We start from the raw sequence: 19,559 nt of genomic DNA, 5'->3' as shown, positions 1-19,559 counted from the left end.
TGTCTAATCATCCCCACCAACAATGTGGCGACGTAACTTCAAAAATTTTACGTTGTAAATGTTATCTAAATTTCATAAAATAACATACGTTTATACTAATGGTATATGAATTTGCCTTAATTTTTTACCTTGTACATCCAGATTTTTTTAAATTGTATGTTAATAGTGTATAAAAACACTCAACATTGCACTTTGCACATTCTAAATGTCATACTTTGTAAATGTTAACTGCAATTAACAGACGAAAAATTAAAAAAATCAGGATGTTCTCTAGAATTTTTTTGACCCCAGATTCTTATTCAGGAGTTCGAATCGAGGTTCATTTAACGGACTTGATATGGTCTAAATTTGAAAAATTCGAAAATTTGACCGAAGCAGTAGTAGAAAAATTGCCCAAAAAATAAATATGCCTCAATATGCCTGATATTAAGTTTCCAAACTAACTTTGCTCAGCTGAGTACATTTTTGGAATCGGTTGTTGCGAATTTTCACTTATTGAAACGAAATTCAAAAAAATCAAATTATGAGTTTGATGGTTCATAACTTTTGAATGCTTAAAGGATACATATTCCGGTTCATACCATTCGATTGCATGTCATTTTGTGCGCTTAGGAATATATTTTCAACTAGGTATCTATGTGCGCTTGGAATCTACTAAGTACACATTTATCGGACGGTGTCATTTACGGGAGACTCGAATATTAAAAAATTAAAAAAAAGAGCTTCTATAGAAACTTTTTAGCCCCGGATTCTTGTTCAGAAGGTTCAAATTAGGGATAGGAGTAATTTTCAGACATATCTAGGTACTTTTAACCGAGATAGTTTAATATGGCCTAAATTCAAAATTTTGAAACTCGAATATTACAAAATTTTAAAAAATCAGAAGGAAGCCTCTCTAGAATTTTTTCACTCCAGATTTTTATTTACAAGGTTAGAATTAGGGACGGACTTAATTTTCAGACAAAGTGAGGTAACTTAACCGAAATGGCTTGATATGGCCTAAATTCCAAAATTTTGACCGCAATAGCTCCGGAAAAATTGCCCAATAAATAAAAATTTGTCAATCCACCTGAAATTTAGATTCCAGACTAATTTTTTCAAGGTAAGTGCGTTTTTGGCATCGGTTATTGAAAATTTTCACTATTTTAAACGAAATCCTCCTTGAACCAAAAGTCAAAAAAACAAATTTTTAGTTTAACAGTCCATAACTTTTGAATGGATAAAGATAGCATATTTCGGTTTTTATCACTCGATTTTGTGTAGTTTTGTGGGCACGGGGCTTAATTTTGAGCTAGATATCTAGATCCGTTTAGTATCTACGTAAATATTTATCGGATGTCATTTACGGGAGACTCAAATATTAAAAAATAAAAAAAAAGGAGCCACGCTAGAATTGTTTTGATCACAGATTGTTATTCAGGAGGCTTGAATTATGGACAGCAGTAATTTCCAGACCAAGCGTGTTACTTTTACGCGAGATAGCTTGATATATCCTAAGTTCGAAAATTTTGACTGCAATAGCTCTCCGGAAAAAATTGACCAAAAAATAAACATCTGCAATGTGCTGAAATTCAGATTCTAGATTAATCTTGGCCAGCTGAGTGCGTTTTCGACATCGGTTATTGAAAATTTGTATTATTTTAAACGAAATCCTCCTTTAACCAAAGCTCAAAAAAACAAATTGTTAGTTTGACGATCCATAACTTTTGAACGGACAAAGATAAGATATTCCGCTTTTTATCATTCGATTCTGTGTAGTTTTTTGGATCTGGAGCTTTGTTTTCAACTAGGTATCTGTGCCCCTTTAGTAACACGTAAACATTTATCGGACGATGTCACTTCCGGGCGACAAATTAAAAAAAAAATCGGGAGACCCACTAGAATTTTTTTGGTCCCAGATTTTTAGTCAAGAGGTTCGAATTATGGACGGTAGTAATTTTCAGACAAATCGAGGCACTTTTAACGGAGATAACTTGATAGGTATGCCTTCATTTCGAAAATTTTGACCGAAATCGCTCCGGAAAAAATTGACCAAAAAATAAACATCTGTCAATGTGCTTGAAATAAAGTTTCCAGACTAATTGTTCCCAGCTAAGTGCGCTTTTCGCATCGGTTATTGAAAATTAGCACTATTTTAAACGAAATGCTCCTTTAACCAAAACTCAAAAAACCAAAGCGTGAATTTGACGGTCCATAACTTTTGAACAGTACAATTGATGACATTCCGATTTTTATCATTTGATTCTGCATCGTTTTGTGAATAGGCGGCTTTATTTTCAACTAGGTATCTGTACCCGTTTACGATCTACATTTATCGGACGATGTCATTAACGGGAGGCTCGAATATTAAAAAATTAAAAAAAAAAATTAGTAGCCCCCACCAGAATTTTTTCTTCCCAGATTTTTATTCATGAGGCTCGATTTATGAACAGCAGTAATTTTCATACAAATCGAGATATTTTTAACCGAGAGAGTTTAATACATCCTAAGTTCGAACATTTTGACCGGAATACCTCCGGAAAAAATTGCCCAAAAATAAACATTTGTCAATCTACCTGAAATTTAGTTTCCCTACTAATTTTTCTCAGCTAAGTGCGTTTTTCGGATCGGTTATTGAAAATTTGTACTATTTTAAGCGAAATGCTCCTTTAACCAATACTCAAAAAAACAAATTGTTAGTTTTACGGTCTATAACTTTTGAAGGGACAAAGATAGCATATTCCGGTTTTTATCATTCTATTCCGTAGAGTTTAGTGGATATGGGGCATAATTTTCAGCTAGATATCTGTACCTGTTTAGTATCTACGTGAACATTTATCGGACGATGTCATTTACGAGAGACTCGAATATTAAAAAATTAAAAAAAAAATCAGTAACCTCTCGAGAATTTTTCTTAACAGATTTTTATTCAGGATGTTCGAATTATGGAAAGCAGTAATTTTCCGACAAATCGAAGTATTTTTAACCGTGAGAACTTGATATTTCCTGCAGTCGAAAATTTTTACCGGAATAGCTCCGGAAAAAATTGATCAAAAAATAAACATCTGTCAATGTGCTTGAAATAAAGTTTCCAGATTAATTTTTCCCAGCTAAATACGTTTTTCGCATCGGACATTGAAAATTTGTACTATTTTAAGCGAAATTCTCCTTTAACCAAAACTCAAAAAAACAAATTGTTAGTTTTACGGTCTATAACTTTTGAACGGATAAAGATAGCATATTCCGGTTTTTATCACTCGATTCCGTAGAGTCTTGTGGGCACGGAGCATAATTTTCAGCTAGATATCTGTACCTGTTTAGTATATACGTAAACATTTATCGGACGATATCATTTACGACTCGACTCGAATATTAAAAAATTAAAAAAAAAATCAGGAACCCTTCTAGAATTTTTTTGGTCCCAGATTTGTATTCAGGAGGTTAGAGTTATGGACAGCAATAATTTTCAAACAAAGCGAAGTACTTTTAACCAAGATAGCTTGATATATCCTAAGTTCGAAAAATTTACCGGAATAGCTCCGGAAAATAATTGACCAATTAATAAACATCTGTCAATGTGCCTGAAATTCAGTTTCTGCATTAAGCTTGCCCAGTTGAGTGCGTTTTTAGCATCGGCTATTGAAAGTTTGCACTATTTAATACGAAATTCTCCTTTAACAAAAACTCAAAAAACAAATTGTTGGTTTGACGGTCCATAACTTTTGAACGGACAAAGATAGAATATTCCAGTTTCTATCGTTCAATTCCGTAGAGTTTTGTGGGTATGGTACTTAATTTTTAGCTAGTTATCTCTGCCCGTTTGGTATTTACATAAACATTTATCGAACGATGTCATTTACGAGAGACTCGAATATTAAAAAATAAAAAAAAAATCAGGAGCCCCCCTAGAATTTTTTTGGTCACAGAATTTTATTGAGGAAGCTCAAGTTATGGACATCGGTAATTTTCTGACAAAGCGAGGTACTTTTACCCGAGATAGCTTGATATATCCTAAGTTCGAAAATTTTTACCGGAATAGCTCCGGAAAAAATTTACTAAAAAATAAACATTTGTCAATGTGCCTGAAATTCAGTGTCCCGATTAATTTTGCTCAATTTAGTGCGTTGTTAGCATCGGTTATTGAAAATTACTACTATTTTAAACGAAATATTCTGTTAATCTAAACTCAAAAAAATAAATTGTTAGTTTGACGATCCATAACTTTTGAATGGACAAAGATAGCATAGTCCAGTTTTTATCACCCGATTTTGTATAGTTTTCTGGGCATGAGGTTTAAATTTCAGCTAAACAGCTGTACCCGTTTAGTGTGTACGTAAACATTTATCGGACGATGTCCTTTACGGAAGTCTCGAATATTAAAAATAAAAAAAAAATCAAGAGCCCCTTTAGAATTTTTTTGGTCACAGATTTTTATTGAGAAAGCTCGAATTATGGGCATCAGTAATTTTCAGACAAAGCGAGGTGCTTTTGCCCGAGATAACTTGATATATCCTAAGTTAGAAAATTTTTACCGGAATAGCTCCGGAAAAAATTTACCAAAAAATAAACATTTGTCAATGTGCCTGAAATTCAGTTTCCCGATTAATTTTGCTCAGCTGAGTGCGTTGTTAGCATCGGTTATTGAAAATTACTACTATTTTAAACGAAATATTCTGTTAACCAAAACTCAAAAAATAAATTGTTAGTTTGACGACCCAGAACTTTTGAATGGACAAAGATAGCATAGTCCGGTTTTCATCACCCGATTTTGTATAGTTTTCTGGGTATGAGGTTTAATTTTCAGCTAAACAGCTGTGCCCGTTTAGTATTTACGTAAATATTTATCTGGCGATGTCATCTACGGGAAACTTGAATATTAAAAAATCAGGAGCCCTTGTAGATTTTTTCTTAGCCACTGGTTATTATTCAAAAGGTTCGGGACAGGGACAGAGGTAATTTTCGGACAAATTGATGTACATTTAACCGAGATAGAAAATTTTGACCGGAATAGCTTCCTTTACAGGTAAAAAGAAAGCATATTCCGGTTTTTATCATTAGGTTCCCTATAATTTTGTGGCCACAAGGATAATGCCGTAATTTTTATTTTAATTATAAAAAGTGTTTTCAATTAAATTTTTATTCTTTTTTCCGAAACAAACATTAAAAAAGACACTTGAGAATTATTATAGAATAGAGAAGCAGTCTATTTTATGATATATGATATTTTGGCGATTTTTTTAAACAGACAATCTCCGAAACTACTGGTGAATACTTTAGAAATATTAAATAGATAGTAAAAATCTACCCAGAATTTGTCTGATCATCCCCACCAACCACGTAATGACGTCCTCTCGAAATTAATTAATTGATTAATTTTTAATTCACGTTTTACAGGTTTTATGTTAGTAATAAAAAAAAGTTCAAGAATTTTTTTTGACTCTATCACAAAACAAAAACTACTGGTGAAAATTAAAGTAGCTCAATAAAACCAGTTTTGAAATAATTTGATTTATCAGGTAGTTAAAACGCAACACCCTGTATATAAAACCGTCAAAAAATTCAGTGCCTAATATTGCCCTCACAAATGATACCTGACTGTCATATTAGAGCAATGAAATTCCCAGTTGTGTTAAAACTGTAAATTTTGTGGATTTGACATACTTAATAACAATTTATCATTTTCTTCAGTTTTCTTTACGACTTAATGCAATAAGATACATTTCTAGTAGAAAGTGAGCAGCATTTTCTACTGCGAAATTTCCAATATTTAAAAAATCTACTACCCTAAAGAGCGAAATTACATGATCTCGTACAATTCCTAGATCGAGAATCCCTCTCGGCCACTATTTCCATCACGACCTTCGTCAACCAACTACTGATTAGATTAAACAACGCTCATTTTTGCATGTTTCGGTTTCCAAAGTGTATTTTTGGCCGTCGACGGGGATTATTGCGTCGACCGACCCCCGCTATCCCACACTTCTTCATCTCTTCTCTTTCTTCCAGGAGAACAAGAACGAGACGGCCTGCGAGGGCGAGGAGGAAAACGGCGATCACGAACCGGACTTTATGGAGAACGGCCGTGACGGTCTCACGGGCACCCCAGATTCGGCCAACTCTCGCAACGACAAAGAGCTGGAGGACCTAATGGACGTGGAGTCCACGGCCAAGACCTGCATAATGCATGCGTTGAGCATTGTTAGCGCCCCGACGTCCCAGCCCGGCTCGTCGCCGCCCCCCCTGGCGGCCATCGCCCCCCACACCGAGCACGGAGACGCGTGGAAGCCCCAAGGACACACGCGCCTCTCCCCCAAAATACAGCACGAACCGTATTAGTGACCCAACACACACTTTCATGCATATAGTAAATTTTGCGTTTTCTTCCGTTGAGGGGTTGTTACTTGCTGGGTTGAATATGACGACTCTGCCTGCCATTGATAATCGGGAGGGGCGCCAAGGCGCTTGTACATATTTGTGGTTTTGGTAATCTAGCCCCGTATACATTCTAAGGTCATTATTAGTAGTGAAGATAACGTAGCTGATGTTTTTTGGATTGATGAGTTAGCCGGAGCGAGGGGGTGGAGGGCTCCGGTTAAGGTTCTAGTAAATTAAAATTTTCAAGTTAAGCTGTTTGCAGGTGTGGATTAAGGGCAGCTGCATTCTTTTCGCGGGCTTTTTCTTACTTTCTGTGGTGGTTCAAGGGGCGGAAAGTTCATAACACTGAAAATTTATTTTTGCAAGTAACACTTTCGAGAAAATTTGTAACTACTACAAAAATTATATTTTCATTCTAAAAATAGCTTTAGTAAATTGATGTTCATTTTTTTGTTCCCCAACACCTCTAAATAAAAGTTTGAAACCGTGGTGATTTTGAGGGATGAAAGATCACCAATGAAACAGAGACCACAATTTTCGAGTCACTAGTATTCGTTTTTTTTTTTTATTATTTTCAAATATACATGTTCTAAACGCAACAATTTTTAAAATATTTAGGTTTTCTAAACAGGTTTTATTTTTCCAAATTTGAAGCACTTTTGTCAAGTTATTTCCACTTTCTTCAAATTTTTTACAGTGCAAAGGTCAAAAAAATTTGAAATTTGGTTATTTTTTCTGTAATACCCATATTTTGTGGATACATAAATAAACGCATTAGATAGGTTAGAGTTTTAATATGTAAAGTGTTTAGAAAGTTATAAAATTAAGTGCTCTGCATCCATATTTTGATGTTTAAAAAAAACCTGAAAAATCGCAGCAGACATACACAGTGTGTCTAGTGCTTGCCAAATAATCTACCCTCTAAAAAAATAAAAGACTGGTGGGCCGGGCTAGTATTTGGCAAAATAAGATTCATTTTGGCAAATGACCTACTCTTCAAAAAAAATAGAACTAGCCCCACCCACCCACCCTTTATTTTCTTGGAAGAATAGGTCATCTGCAAAAATCAATCTTATCTTGGCAAGTATGGGACTGATTTTTGCAAATGGCATATCTTCTAAGAAAATAAGGGTGGGTGGGTGGGCCTGGTACTTGTCAAGATAAGATTGATTTTGGCAGATGACCCACTCTTCTAAGAAAAAAAAGGGTGGGTGGGCGGGGCTAAAATTTGCTACGATAGGACTGAACAATAATAAGAACTGTCACTGGAACAAAGAAGGGGTGGGTAGGCGTGGCTACTGCTTGCTTATAGAACTAGAAAAAAATTAAATTTAGCCTCGCCCAAGAATTTATAACGGTTCATAAAAAAATTGCAATAGGGTTGTTTTTAAAATCTGTCTTACAATATTTTGTGGAAGGATAAATAAAAGTACTCGCTTTATTCTGGGATCAACTAAGTCAAATTCTATTATCCAGAGTGTTTATAAAAAATCTAAAACTTTACTTTTTGTAAATATCGATATTTCAGTTTTTTCAAAGGGAACACCTGTGTTTTTTATTACTGTATTTTACTCTGTTTTTTGTCCTCATTCTTTTAATACGGCGATGGGTCTCTTAAAAAAGAAAAAAATCGCAGTAACTATCAATTTTAAATATGGAAAATACTCAGCATATAAACACCCTGTATACGAAAATTTAATCTCATTTAAAGAAAATTGGAATAATGTGGCAACGATGCATCGTAAAAGAAAAGGTCGATTAAAAGATGAAAGATATATAGGCTGTTTCATTTAAAGAACTTCTGTTACATCTTAAAAACATGCCACTTGATTTTTTTTACTATCTAATAATTATTGAGATACCGGGGAACGCTCGTTTAGTGACTCACCTGTACATACTAATTAAAAAAGAGATATAATAAAACATACAAAAAAGAAAGAAAAACCTGAGATATCACTAAATGAAAATTACAGCATTTTGAATTTTGTATCAAATTTTTGTCTATCTAGTATTCGTAAAATAATGCAGACCTTAATTTTGAAAATAGAACTACATATTGCGATTTTTTGTCTTGTTAAAAAAATCCAAGAGAATTATAATAACTTGACAACGCTGCATCTACATTTCACACAAAAAATTTAGTCATTGAACTTAAGAAGAAGCCAATCAGGGCAATATATACAGCGTGTTCTACTGAAAAACCTAAATTGCATCTCAAAAACAGACACAACGTTAATGAGATATCCAGGATCATGCGGTTATTGAGTCACTCTGTATACTACGACATTTTATTTTAGGTTCTTTGACGTTACATTATGTGATCGAAAAAAGTCCTCTAGTAGGCCATGAAATTTATTTTTAAAGTAATCATGTTGCATTACATCTTCTTGACCCTTTAGTTGACAGTTATTTCCCCGTAACTGTCAAACCGAACAAGGGACGCTTTGGTGTTGCCAACATTATTTTTTTTAATTAAATTTCAAAGCTTGCTTCAGGACTTTTTTCGATCTTATAGTACTATGGGTCGTGTATGAAAGATCTGACGTTCGTTTGAGGGTACCTTGTATATTTTTGTGGCTATTTCAGTCTTGTCGGAAACTAGTGACATTTTATTCTTGAAAATCAGCTCCTACGTTAGCTGCCGAAGAACGTCTCGTACTGTGCCTAGTGTATGATTGAGCTTCGAGTAGTTCAAGAAAGAAACAACTTCTTGAGTTATTTTAGACAAGGCTTTGGTTCTAAATAACTGGATAGTTCATTCTTTGTAAGAATAATCTTCTATGTGCAATATTTTTGGTCTAAGGGACATATATTTTCTTTTCGGTTGTTTGTCTTTATGTCAAATAAAAAATATCCTCCTTTATGTCGTCAGTGGTCAACTTAGTAGTTTTATTACGACCACGAAAATAATACCTGAATCGTCAAATAATAGCTTCCAAGTGCCTCATTCAGAACATTCTCTACTTGTTTTTTTATTTCAAGATTTTACTTCACTTTCCTTATACAAAAATATCTTTCCATAGTAATATAAGGAGTGTTCCATTTTGTCTATCTGTCTGTAAAATCTTGCAGAATTTCTAATTTGAAAATAAATCAACTACGTTTAACAATATAACTGCCGAAGAACGTCTCATACTATGCCTAGTGTATGATTGAGCTTGGAGTGGGTTCAGAAAATAAATAACTTCTTCAGTTATTTTAGACAAGATTTTGGTTCTGATTGAGATTCTGAAGAATCTCCTGTATGAAATGTTTTTGGTATCAGGGCAAATGAAAAAAATCAAGCATTCATTCATCATGGTAAAACTACATATGACTTTATTTGTAGTAGTTTTTCATAGTCTGACAAAAAAAAAAATAAGAGGTGTTGGATAAAATTTTGTATAACACACGTGTATCAATTAAATACTGAGCATTAAGTATTTTCAAAATTGCTGCTTACTTGAATAAAATTTTGAACAAGAACTTTTTGCAGCAACGTCATGTTTTCTACTTACAATTTTAATTTTTTTCCTTCGACCTATTTTAGGAAAATAGGAAAAATTATACCATGATCAATTTGAATTAGTTTTGAATGAATTTCTAGATTTTTTCAGTGTGAGTCAAACTATCGTTTGACATTTGAAGCACCATCTAGTGACAGCTGAGTCAACTTCACCGATCATAAAGTGTCAAATTGTCAATACTTGCAAAAATAAATTTTTGGTAGAATTTTAGCGCGAACTCGCCCAAGTGGACTACGTCTTCTACTTTCCCTACATTTTCTATTTTCTTAGTTTAGATTGATAGATCTTGTTTTCCATTATGTAGGTAAGCTAATTCTACCGCGAGCCACAATAGATCGTTTTCTATTCTCAGGAGAAGCGCAATCATTACCCTTCACATTCACTTCTTTTAGAAGTCGCGGTAAAATTTTTAAAGAAAAAGAAATACCAAAGCTACTTAGATTAGACCTTGTAAATATTTATGTAAAGGAAAACAATTTGACATATCATAAAATTACTGTATTTTAAGAAGATAATTGTTAATCAGGCCGACTTCCAAGACGCGCTTTTGGAGGTTGTTCTGAGACTTTTTTAAATGTATTAACGAAGAAACTAGACCGTAGGTATCATACTTAGTGAATGCTGTGTTGAATTATATTTATAAAAAATATTATTAGACATAATTAGAACTTTGCGACCTACGACCAAAGAAAAGAAAGAAACTTTGACATAAATTGAAGAATAAATTTGTTGCCTAAAATTTATAACGATACAAAAGTGAAGAATCTATATATTAATAGTAATTAATAACGTATAAAACACGAAACAAAAAGTGTGAGTTGTTGTGTATTAATACTTAAGGAGATAATTTCGCTTCTATTGAATTTTCAATAACTGTCTGAGCTAATTCTTAAATAATACTTTTATTTTAAAGTTGTATTAGTTGTTATAGGACTACGTAATAAGAAGTGTGAATGACCAATGTTCTATTAAACTACAATCATGTTAAGGACAAACCGTGTGAACTTTGCCTTGTGAAATTATTATTAGAGCTTTTGATTTCAGGTATTGCTGACGACCATGTTATTTATCTCTATGTATGTAAAGTTCTTGTCATAATGCTAGTTATTAAAAAATATATGTCCTCCATTGTAATCGTCTTTTATTCCTCCTATCTTACGCAGTCTGGCCAACACAATACACTTCAAATCCAAACAAATTGTCAAGCTTACTCAACCTTTTCGAGAGCGACAAGCCCGAACGCCGACTCGACACCCGATGAAGTTGGACCCATTCACTACAAAATGGAATATTTATCGACGATGGCACCGCCAACCCCGAATTAAAACTGTCCCATTTGGGGTCAATTTATCTCATTCCGTGCCATTTATCGCGCCACTTCTCGTCGCGATCCAAATGATCCTACTGGATATATTCGTTCGTGCAACAATTAATATCTGCACACTTTAGGATTCCAAGAGATGAAATACTGTCGGACGTATATGCTGATGACGGGCCAATCTGAATGATTGATGCATGTTGTTCCATGATAAAGCCACCGTGTTTTGTAATGCCGAGTTAACAAAGATTTATTAATCCGTTCTACCACCTCCTATTAACACGAATTTGCTGTTTATACGGTATACACGCAGTTTTTGTTTATTTGCTGATTAAATTTTCGACGAAAATAATTACGTGAGATGTTTACCCAGTCACAATTGTGATAAATTAAGGAAGGATTGTTCCGAGGAGCCGCCATTTTCAGACAATTAACTTAATGTCGAGGGTGGGAAGGGTTTAGGCATATTGCAGGTCCCGAAGTGTTTAGAGAAGGGAATGATTTCTCCTAGGCAAATGAAACGGGCCCTCGACTGATCACAACGAGATTTATAAACAGGTGCAAGAGTTGTAAAATAAGCAATTTTCTAATGCAATCAAAAACAAATTCCTGGAAATGTGTTCGTGTTCACTGGACATTCATAACGTCTAGAATGTGAAAAAATAGGTCTCCTATTTCCATTAGAAATCCCCACATCGAATTTTTTCCAAGAAAGTCCACCAGCTGGAAATTCTGCATTCCCCAAATTGCTATTTCGTTTACCAATTTAAATAAACTCCCATTTCTTATTCAAAGTGGTAAATATCTTTTCGACACTCGCACTTAATGTTCCGGATTTTATAAATAACATTTGCAAATTCTTTGGGCGTAATCCACAATAATCCAGCATTTCAAGGGCTTATACTGAAGAACGGTTTTTGTTCCTTGTTCGTGTTAAACGTCGGGAATTTCTACTTAGCAGTAAGCGTCTTATGCCTCATTTTTCTTGGATAATCTTCTTAATAAAGTATACACATTTAATAGTGTTTGCTGCGAATTTTCCACTACTTCATGTGAGTTGGTAGGGTTTCCAATGCGTTAGGAACTCGTGTTTTAAGCAGGGAAACTGTAAATTGGAAGTCGCTGTGGGAGATGCGATATGCTGTAAATTTGATGCTTCGGTCACGAAGTGCCTGGAAAATGATGGTGTACAAGGGGTTGCAAAAGACAGGAAACATTCACTGTAGTTTTACTACATTTTTATAAATAAAGATATTATTAGCACATAACGACACCGTGTTAAAATTTTATTATAAACCTCACTTGAAACATATATTAAGACATGCTCCTTTATTTACCTATATGGTTCAATAATTCAACTCTATTTTTCACGTTATCGGTGCAGCTTATCCTAAAAATAAATATAAAGTTTTTACGACGAAATTTTACAGTTTATTTAAGAAACAAGGTAATGGACTACTTGAAATTTTTGCTACAACACTAGCAATAATTTAACTCACTTTGTTTATTTTATATATCTGATACTGAGGTAGTTGATTTGCTTATCTTACAAATTTATTGAATAAGAAATGTTAATTTAAAAAATTCATAGGACTTCACTTGCCCCTGAAGTACAATCCAACAAATCCCGCCTATTTTGAAAAATAAAAAAAAATATGTTGGAAACTTCTATTTGTGATAATAACCTCTACAGAGTGTGGAAAAAATGCTGCACCAAATCAGCGACACATTGTTAAGTTCACCAGTCTAAATTCGGGAAAAATTCCTCAATTTGACATAAACCGATAAATCAAAAAACTCAAATTAGCTACAATTTTTAAGTTTTTAGTTATATTATAAAATGAAGAAAACTGTGGATGAAAACAAGATACCTGCAAAATTATTTTGAATAAACGAAGTCTAATTGATTTGATGTATCCAACACTAATTATGTTTTCTGTGTTCAATGAACAGTCCTCAACAACGTGCATTTAAACAAACAGGACAAATGAAGTTTTTTTTTTAATTCAATTATCTGGATAAAAACTGATCGGTTTAAAAAAATCTGCATTATTTAAATTTTCGAAGGTGCAATACTTGTCTTATTCAAGTCAAAATTTTTATTGCTTTGACTTTTTGCTGTAAAATAATAAAGATTATAAAAAATCGTCTTGTTAACTCAATCCGGGGACATACTGTATATGGTTCCACCAAAAGTTGACGGATTCTTCAAATTTTGTTTAATTCTTGAAAGAGCATATGACTAGAGTCATACTGAAAATCCTAAGATTAATATGTCTATTTTCCACCATTTCCATCTCTTAAACTTCAACGGAAGTGTTTATTACTTCCCGAACGTAAGCTAAGGAAGTATAATAATCGAGTCCATCGGACGAATTGCTACTTTTATATTTTCTCGACGTTTCATGACTTCTACAGTACGAAAAAAGTAGTCTCCCGCTTCCGTCTGTTTAACTGTCTATCTGCCTGCCTGTCTGTCTGTCTGTCTGTCTGGTGTCTGTATCCATTTTTATTAGATACGTAATCTCCAAAACTGCTGGACCGATTGTTGTCAAATATGCATGTATATTAGGAATGAAAATTTGCCTAATCATCTTCACCAACAATTTTATAACGTCATTTCAATGAACCGTAATTTAAAATGATCTGAATGTTATAGAAAAATATCCTCCTATATTTATAGTGTACGAATCCGCTTTCAGTTTTTCCGCTAAACGTTCTAATTTTCGCAAAAATATTTGCAAGGTATAATAACGCTATAGTACCAGCACAGAATGTACGTCTTCGTGGTTCAGTGGCGTTCTCGGAGACCCGGTGAACCTTCAGAACATTTGTTCGATTGTGGTTTAAATTAATAATTTTAGTCCTCTGTTTTGAGAAAACAAACTTATTCAAATCAAACTAATTTCTACGTGACATTCTTTCGATGTATAAACATAAACAATCAAAGTTAAGCATGTACACTGTTCCTTGGAATTTGCGCCCCCGCAGCGCAGATGTTCGAGGTGTCATTTACTGGTTTTTAATACATAAAAGTTATCAAAAAACAAAAATGTTTTATAATGTTTCAAAGAAGCGGGACTTGTTGGATTGCACTTCAAGGGCGAAGGAAGTTCTATCGAAGGAAACTTGGACCAAATTTTGTTTTTGTTGTAATTACAAATAGTAGATCAATTAAAATATACATATTACTGCCTCCAAAAATTTTATGACGTCGTTTCATCCAAAAGCTACAGGTTTATCATTGGCGTTAGTACTCCTTGACGAACCATATTGTCTAATATTTGATGATTGAGTAATTGGGTGATTTGGTTTGATTTTCACATGCATTTATCTTTGGAACTACCAACACTTGATGCTTGATGCAAAGAATAATTAAAAGTGCTAAGTTTTTCCGGAAGTGAAGATCAACTTTTTTTTAATAGAATAATGTCCCCACAGCTTTTTGATCTCTAAGCAGAGGATATAAGTTTTAAAACGACAGAATTAACACACTGCTAGAATTCCATGACTATGCAACCAACATTACCATCGCTTAAAAAAAAGTGCAAACATTAACCTCTATAATCCCAACCCACCATTATCCGAACATCCAGTAATCCCGACAGAGGCTAGTTGAAGTCCATCCCTCTTTAATCCGAACAAAAACATGCACCTACTTGCAAAAATGACGCAAGATCTTCTTTCTGTACGTGTTGAATTGAATTTTTTGAAATTTTGAAAAATTGCGATATTTCACTGCACTGAATTTGATTTAGAATTAACTAATTCTGGCAAAAAGGTTGAAGTTATCGAAGAAATGCGACAGGAAGTGACTTCTGCGGCCCGACATCAACAAGAAAAAGTTTTTAGTTAAATTTCGACAAGCATCAAAAATGGGTCGAAATTTGAAGAAAAAAAAAATTATTTTTTTAAATTGTCTAAAAATTCTGAAAAAATTCAAAAATATATATCCCAACGTGCTGATTCCAAAAATATAGCGTGTTGATGGTCACGGACAACATTTTCAAAAGAATCCGTATGAAATGCGAATTTTTGAAAATTTCCAAAAATTTCGATACTCCAACAGACTATTCTGGAAAAACGGTTGGAGTTATCAAAGATACGAGGACGGAAGTGAGTTTTAGAGGTCGAAATCTATAAGAAAATGTAGGTATACAGTTAAGTTTCGAAAATATCAAAAAATGGCCGAAATTTGAAGGAGAACCAATGAAAAAATTTCACTTTTAAAAAAGTTGTCTAAAAATTGTGAAAAAATTCAAGGACGTAGATCTCGATATGCTGATTGCAAAAATATAACGTGTTGATGGTCACAAAGTCACATTTTGGAAAAAATCGGTAAGAAATACGAATTTTTGAAAATTTCTAAAAATTTCGATATTTCAACGGTCAATTCTGGAAAAACGGTTAGAGTTATCAAAGAAACGAGGCCGTAAGGGAGTTCTGGAACTCGAAATCCATAAGAAAATGTGTTCAGTTAAGTTTCGAAAATGCCAAAAATTGGCCGAAATTTGAAGAAGGGGGGACCATTGAAAAAATTTCACTTTTAAAAAGTTATCTAAAAATTGTGAAAAAATTCAGAGACGTAGATCTCGACATGCTGATTCCGAAACTATAATGTGTTGATGGTCACAAAGCTACATTTTGAAAAGAATCGTTACGAAATGCAAATTTTTGAAAATTTCTAAAAATTTCGTTATTTCAACGGTCAATTCTGGAAAAACGGTTAGAGTTATCAAAGAAACGAGGCCGTAAGTGCGTTCTAGAGCTCGAAATCTAGAAGAAAATGTATTCACTTAAGTTTCGAAAATGTCAAAAATAGCAGAAATTTGAAAAAGGCGGGACCATTGAAAAAATTTCACTTTTAAAAAAATTGTCTAAAAATTGTGAAAAAATTCAGGGACGTAGATCTCGACACGCTTATTCCAAAAATATAATGTGTTGATGGTCACAAAGCCACATTTTGAAAAGAATCGGTACGAAATGCAAATTTTTGAAACTTTCTAAAAATTTCGTTATTTCAACGGTCAATTCTGGAAAAACGGTTAGAGTTATCAAAGAAACGAGGCCGTAAGTGCGTTCTAGAGCTCGAAATCTAGAAGAAAATGTATTCAGTTAAGTTTCGAAAATGTCAAAAATGGCCGAAATTTGAAGAAGGCGGGACCATTGAAAAAATTTCACTTTTAAAAAAATTGTCTAAAAATTGTGAAAAAATTCAGGGACGTAGATCTCGACACGCTTATTCCAAAAATATAATGTGTTGAGAGTCTCAAAGCCACATTTTGGAAAGAATCGGTTCGAAATGCTAATTTTTGTAAATTTTTAAAAATTTCAATATTTCAACGGTCAATTCTGGAAAAACTGTTGGAGTTATCAAAGAAACGAGGCCGGAAGTGAGTTCTAGAGCTCGAAATCTATAAGAGAATGTATTCAGTTAAGTTTCGAAAATATTAAAAATTGGCTGAAATTTGAAAAAATTTCACTTTTAAAAGAGTAGTTTAAAAATTACGAAAAAATTCAGGAACGTAGATCTCAACATGCTGATTCCAAAAATATAGCGTGTTGTTGGTAACGGAGCAATATTTTCGGAAAATTCGGTGTAAAATTCGAATTTTTCGAAATTTTTAAAAATTGCGATATTTCAATGGACGATTCTGGAAAAACAGTTTAGGTTATCGAAGAAATGAAGCCATAAGTAACTTCTGCGGCCCAAAATCAACAAAAAATTTGTTTTGTTAAATTTCGAAAATCGTGGAGAATGGGTGGAAATTTGCATACGAATACATACATAATGGGAAATTTCATTTTTGAGAAAGTCATCTAAAAATTCTGAAAAAATTCAGGGATATAGATACCGACGTGTTGATTCCAAAAATATAATGTTTTGATGGTCACAAAGCCATATTTTGAAAAGAATCGGTACGAAATGCAAATTTTTGAAACTTTCTAAAAATTTCGTTATTTCAACGGTCAATTCTGGAAAAACGGTTACAGTTATCAAAGAAACGAGGCCGTAAGTGCGTTCTAGAGCTCGAAATCTAGAAGAAAATGTATTCACTTAAGTTTCGAAAATGTCAAAAATAGCAGAAATTTGAAAAAGGCGGGACCATTGAAAAAATTTCACTTTTAAAAAAATTGTCTAAAAATTGTGAAAAAATTCAGGGACGTAGATCTCGACACGCTTATTCCAAAAATATAATGTGTTGATGGTCACAAAGCCACATTTTGAAAAGAATCGGTACGAAATGCAAATTTTTGAAACTTTCTAAAAATTTCGTTATTTCAACGGTCAATTCTGGAAAAACGGTTAGAGTTATCAAAGAAACGAGGCCGTAAGTGCGTTCTAGAGCTCGAAATCTAGAAGAAAATGTATTCAGTTAAGTTTCGAAAATGTCAAAAATGGCCGAAATTTGAAGAAGGCGGGACCATTGAAAAAATTTCACTTTTAAAAAAATTGTCTAAAAATTGTGAAAAAATTCAGGGACGTAGATCTCGACACGCTTATTCCAAAAATATAATGTGTTGAGAGTCTCAACGCCACATTTTGGAAAGAATCGGTTCGAAATGCTAATTTTTGTAAATTTTTAAAAATTTCAATATTTCAACGGTCAATTCTGGAAAAACTGTTGGAGTTATCAAAGAAACGAGGCCGGAAGTGAGTTCTAGAGCTCGAAATCTATAAGAGAATGTATTCAGTTAAGTTTCGAAAATATTAAAAATTGGCTGAAATTTGAAAAAATTTCACTTTTAAAAGAGTAGTTTAAAAATTACGAAAAAATTCAGGAACGTAGATCTCAACATGCTGATTCCAAAAATATAGCGTGTTGTTGGTAACGGAGCAATATTTTCGGAAAATTCGGTGTAAAATTCGAATTTTTCGAAATTTTTAAAAATTGCGATATTTCAATGGACGATTCTGGAAAAACAGTTTAGGTTATCGAAGAAATGAAGCCATAAGTAACTTCTGCGGCCCAAAATCAACAAAAAATTTGTTTTGTTAAATTTCGAAAATCGTGGAGAATGGGTGGAAATTTGCATACGAATACATACATAATGGGAAATTTCATTTTTGAGAAAGTCATCTAAAAATTCTGAAAAAATTCAGGGATATAGATACCGACGTGTTGATTCCAAAAATATAATGTTTTGATGGTCACAAAGCCACATTTTGAAAAGAATCGGTACGAAATGCAAATTTTTGAAACTTTCTAAAAATTTCGTTATTTCAACGGTCAATTCTGGAAAAACGGTTACAGTTATCAAAGAAACGAGGCCGTAAGTGCGTTCTAGAGCTCGAAATCTAGAAGAAAATGTATTCAGTTAAATTTCGAAAATGTCAAAAATAGCAGAAATTTGAAGAAGGCGGAACCATTGAAAAAATTTCACTTTTAAAAAAATTGTCTAAAAATTGTGAAAAAATTCAGGGACGTAGATCTCGACACGCTTATTCCAAAAATATAATGTGTTGAGAATCACAAAGCCACATTTTGGAAAGAATCGGTTCGAAAGGCTAATTTTTGTAAATTTCTAAAAATTTCAATATTTCAACGCTCAATTCTGGAAAAACGGTTGGAGTTATCAAAGAAACGAGACCGGAAGTGAGTTCTAGAGCTCGAAATCTATAAGAAAATGTGTTCAGTTAAGTTTCGAATATGTTAAAAATTGGCTGAAATTTGAACAAATTTCACTTTTAAAAGAGTAGTTTAAAAATTACAAAAAAATTCAGGATCTCAACATGCTGATTCCAAAAATATACCGTATTGATGGTAACGGAGTAATATTTTCGGAAAATTTGGTGTAAAATTCGAATTTTTCGAAATTTTTTAATAATTGCGATATTTCAATGGACGATTCTGGAAAAACAGTTCAAGTTATCGAAGAAATGAAGCCATAAGTGACTTCTGCGGCCCAAAATCAACAAAAAAATTGTTTTGTTAAATTTCGAAAATCGTGGAGAATGGGTGGAAATTTGCATACGAATACATAATGGAAAATTTCATTTTTGAAAAAGTCATCTAAAAATTCTGAAAAAATTCAGGGATATAGATACCGACGTGTTGATTCCAAAAAGATAGGGTGTATATGGTCACGGAGTAATATTTTTTTCAAATGTATCTATTATTATCCATTATTGCTTAAGAATACTTTATTTCTGTTTAAAGAAATTAAGTTTTATTTCTTTAAGTTTGTTTTCAGCAGTGTTATTCAATTCCCTTTCAGGTTTTTGGGAAATTCGCTTATTCGAACAAATCGGTAATCCTCAATTAACTCGGATTATCGAGGTTCTACTGTACATTGTTTTCTAGTAAACGTCAAAACTCTTGTCACAAAATGTAAACAAAAATATAATATTGTCAACAACGTTTATGTCTCAGACCAAT

At 33.2% G+C, this 19,559-nt stretch overlaps 1 protein-coding gene across 3 annotated transcripts in view; it reads left to right on the top strand.

Moving 5' to 3' along the window:
• LOC135128356 (heterogeneous nuclear ribonucleoprotein C) overlaps window positions 1–7,342 on the top strand; it is a 673,355-nt gene extending 666,013 nt beyond the window's left edge. For all 3 annotated transcript variants that reach the window (XM_064055266.1, XM_064055267.1, XM_064055268.1), the window contains one exon: window positions 5,986–7,342. In XM_064055266.1, coding sequence (XP_063911336.1) covers window positions 5,986–6,315 — 330 coding nt within the window. In that variant the 3' untranslated portion in view covers window positions 6,316–7,342. The remainder of the gene's footprint in view (window positions 1–5,985) is intronic.
• Window positions 7,343–19,559: the final 12,217 nt, after the last annotated feature.

The sequence above is a fragment of the Zophobas morio genome, unplaced genomic scaffold (assembly GCF_036711695.1).
Source record: "Zophobas morio isolate AGI-343-1 ecotype UQ-CSIRO unplaced genomic scaffold, CSIRO_AGI_Zmor_V1 ptg000012l, whole genome shotgun sequence".
NCBI lineage: Eukaryota > Metazoa > Arthropoda > Insecta > Coleoptera > Tenebrionidae > Zophobas > Zophobas morio.
Note: the sequence above shows the minus strand (reverse complement) of the source record. Positions and strands in the feature narration are given on the sequence as shown.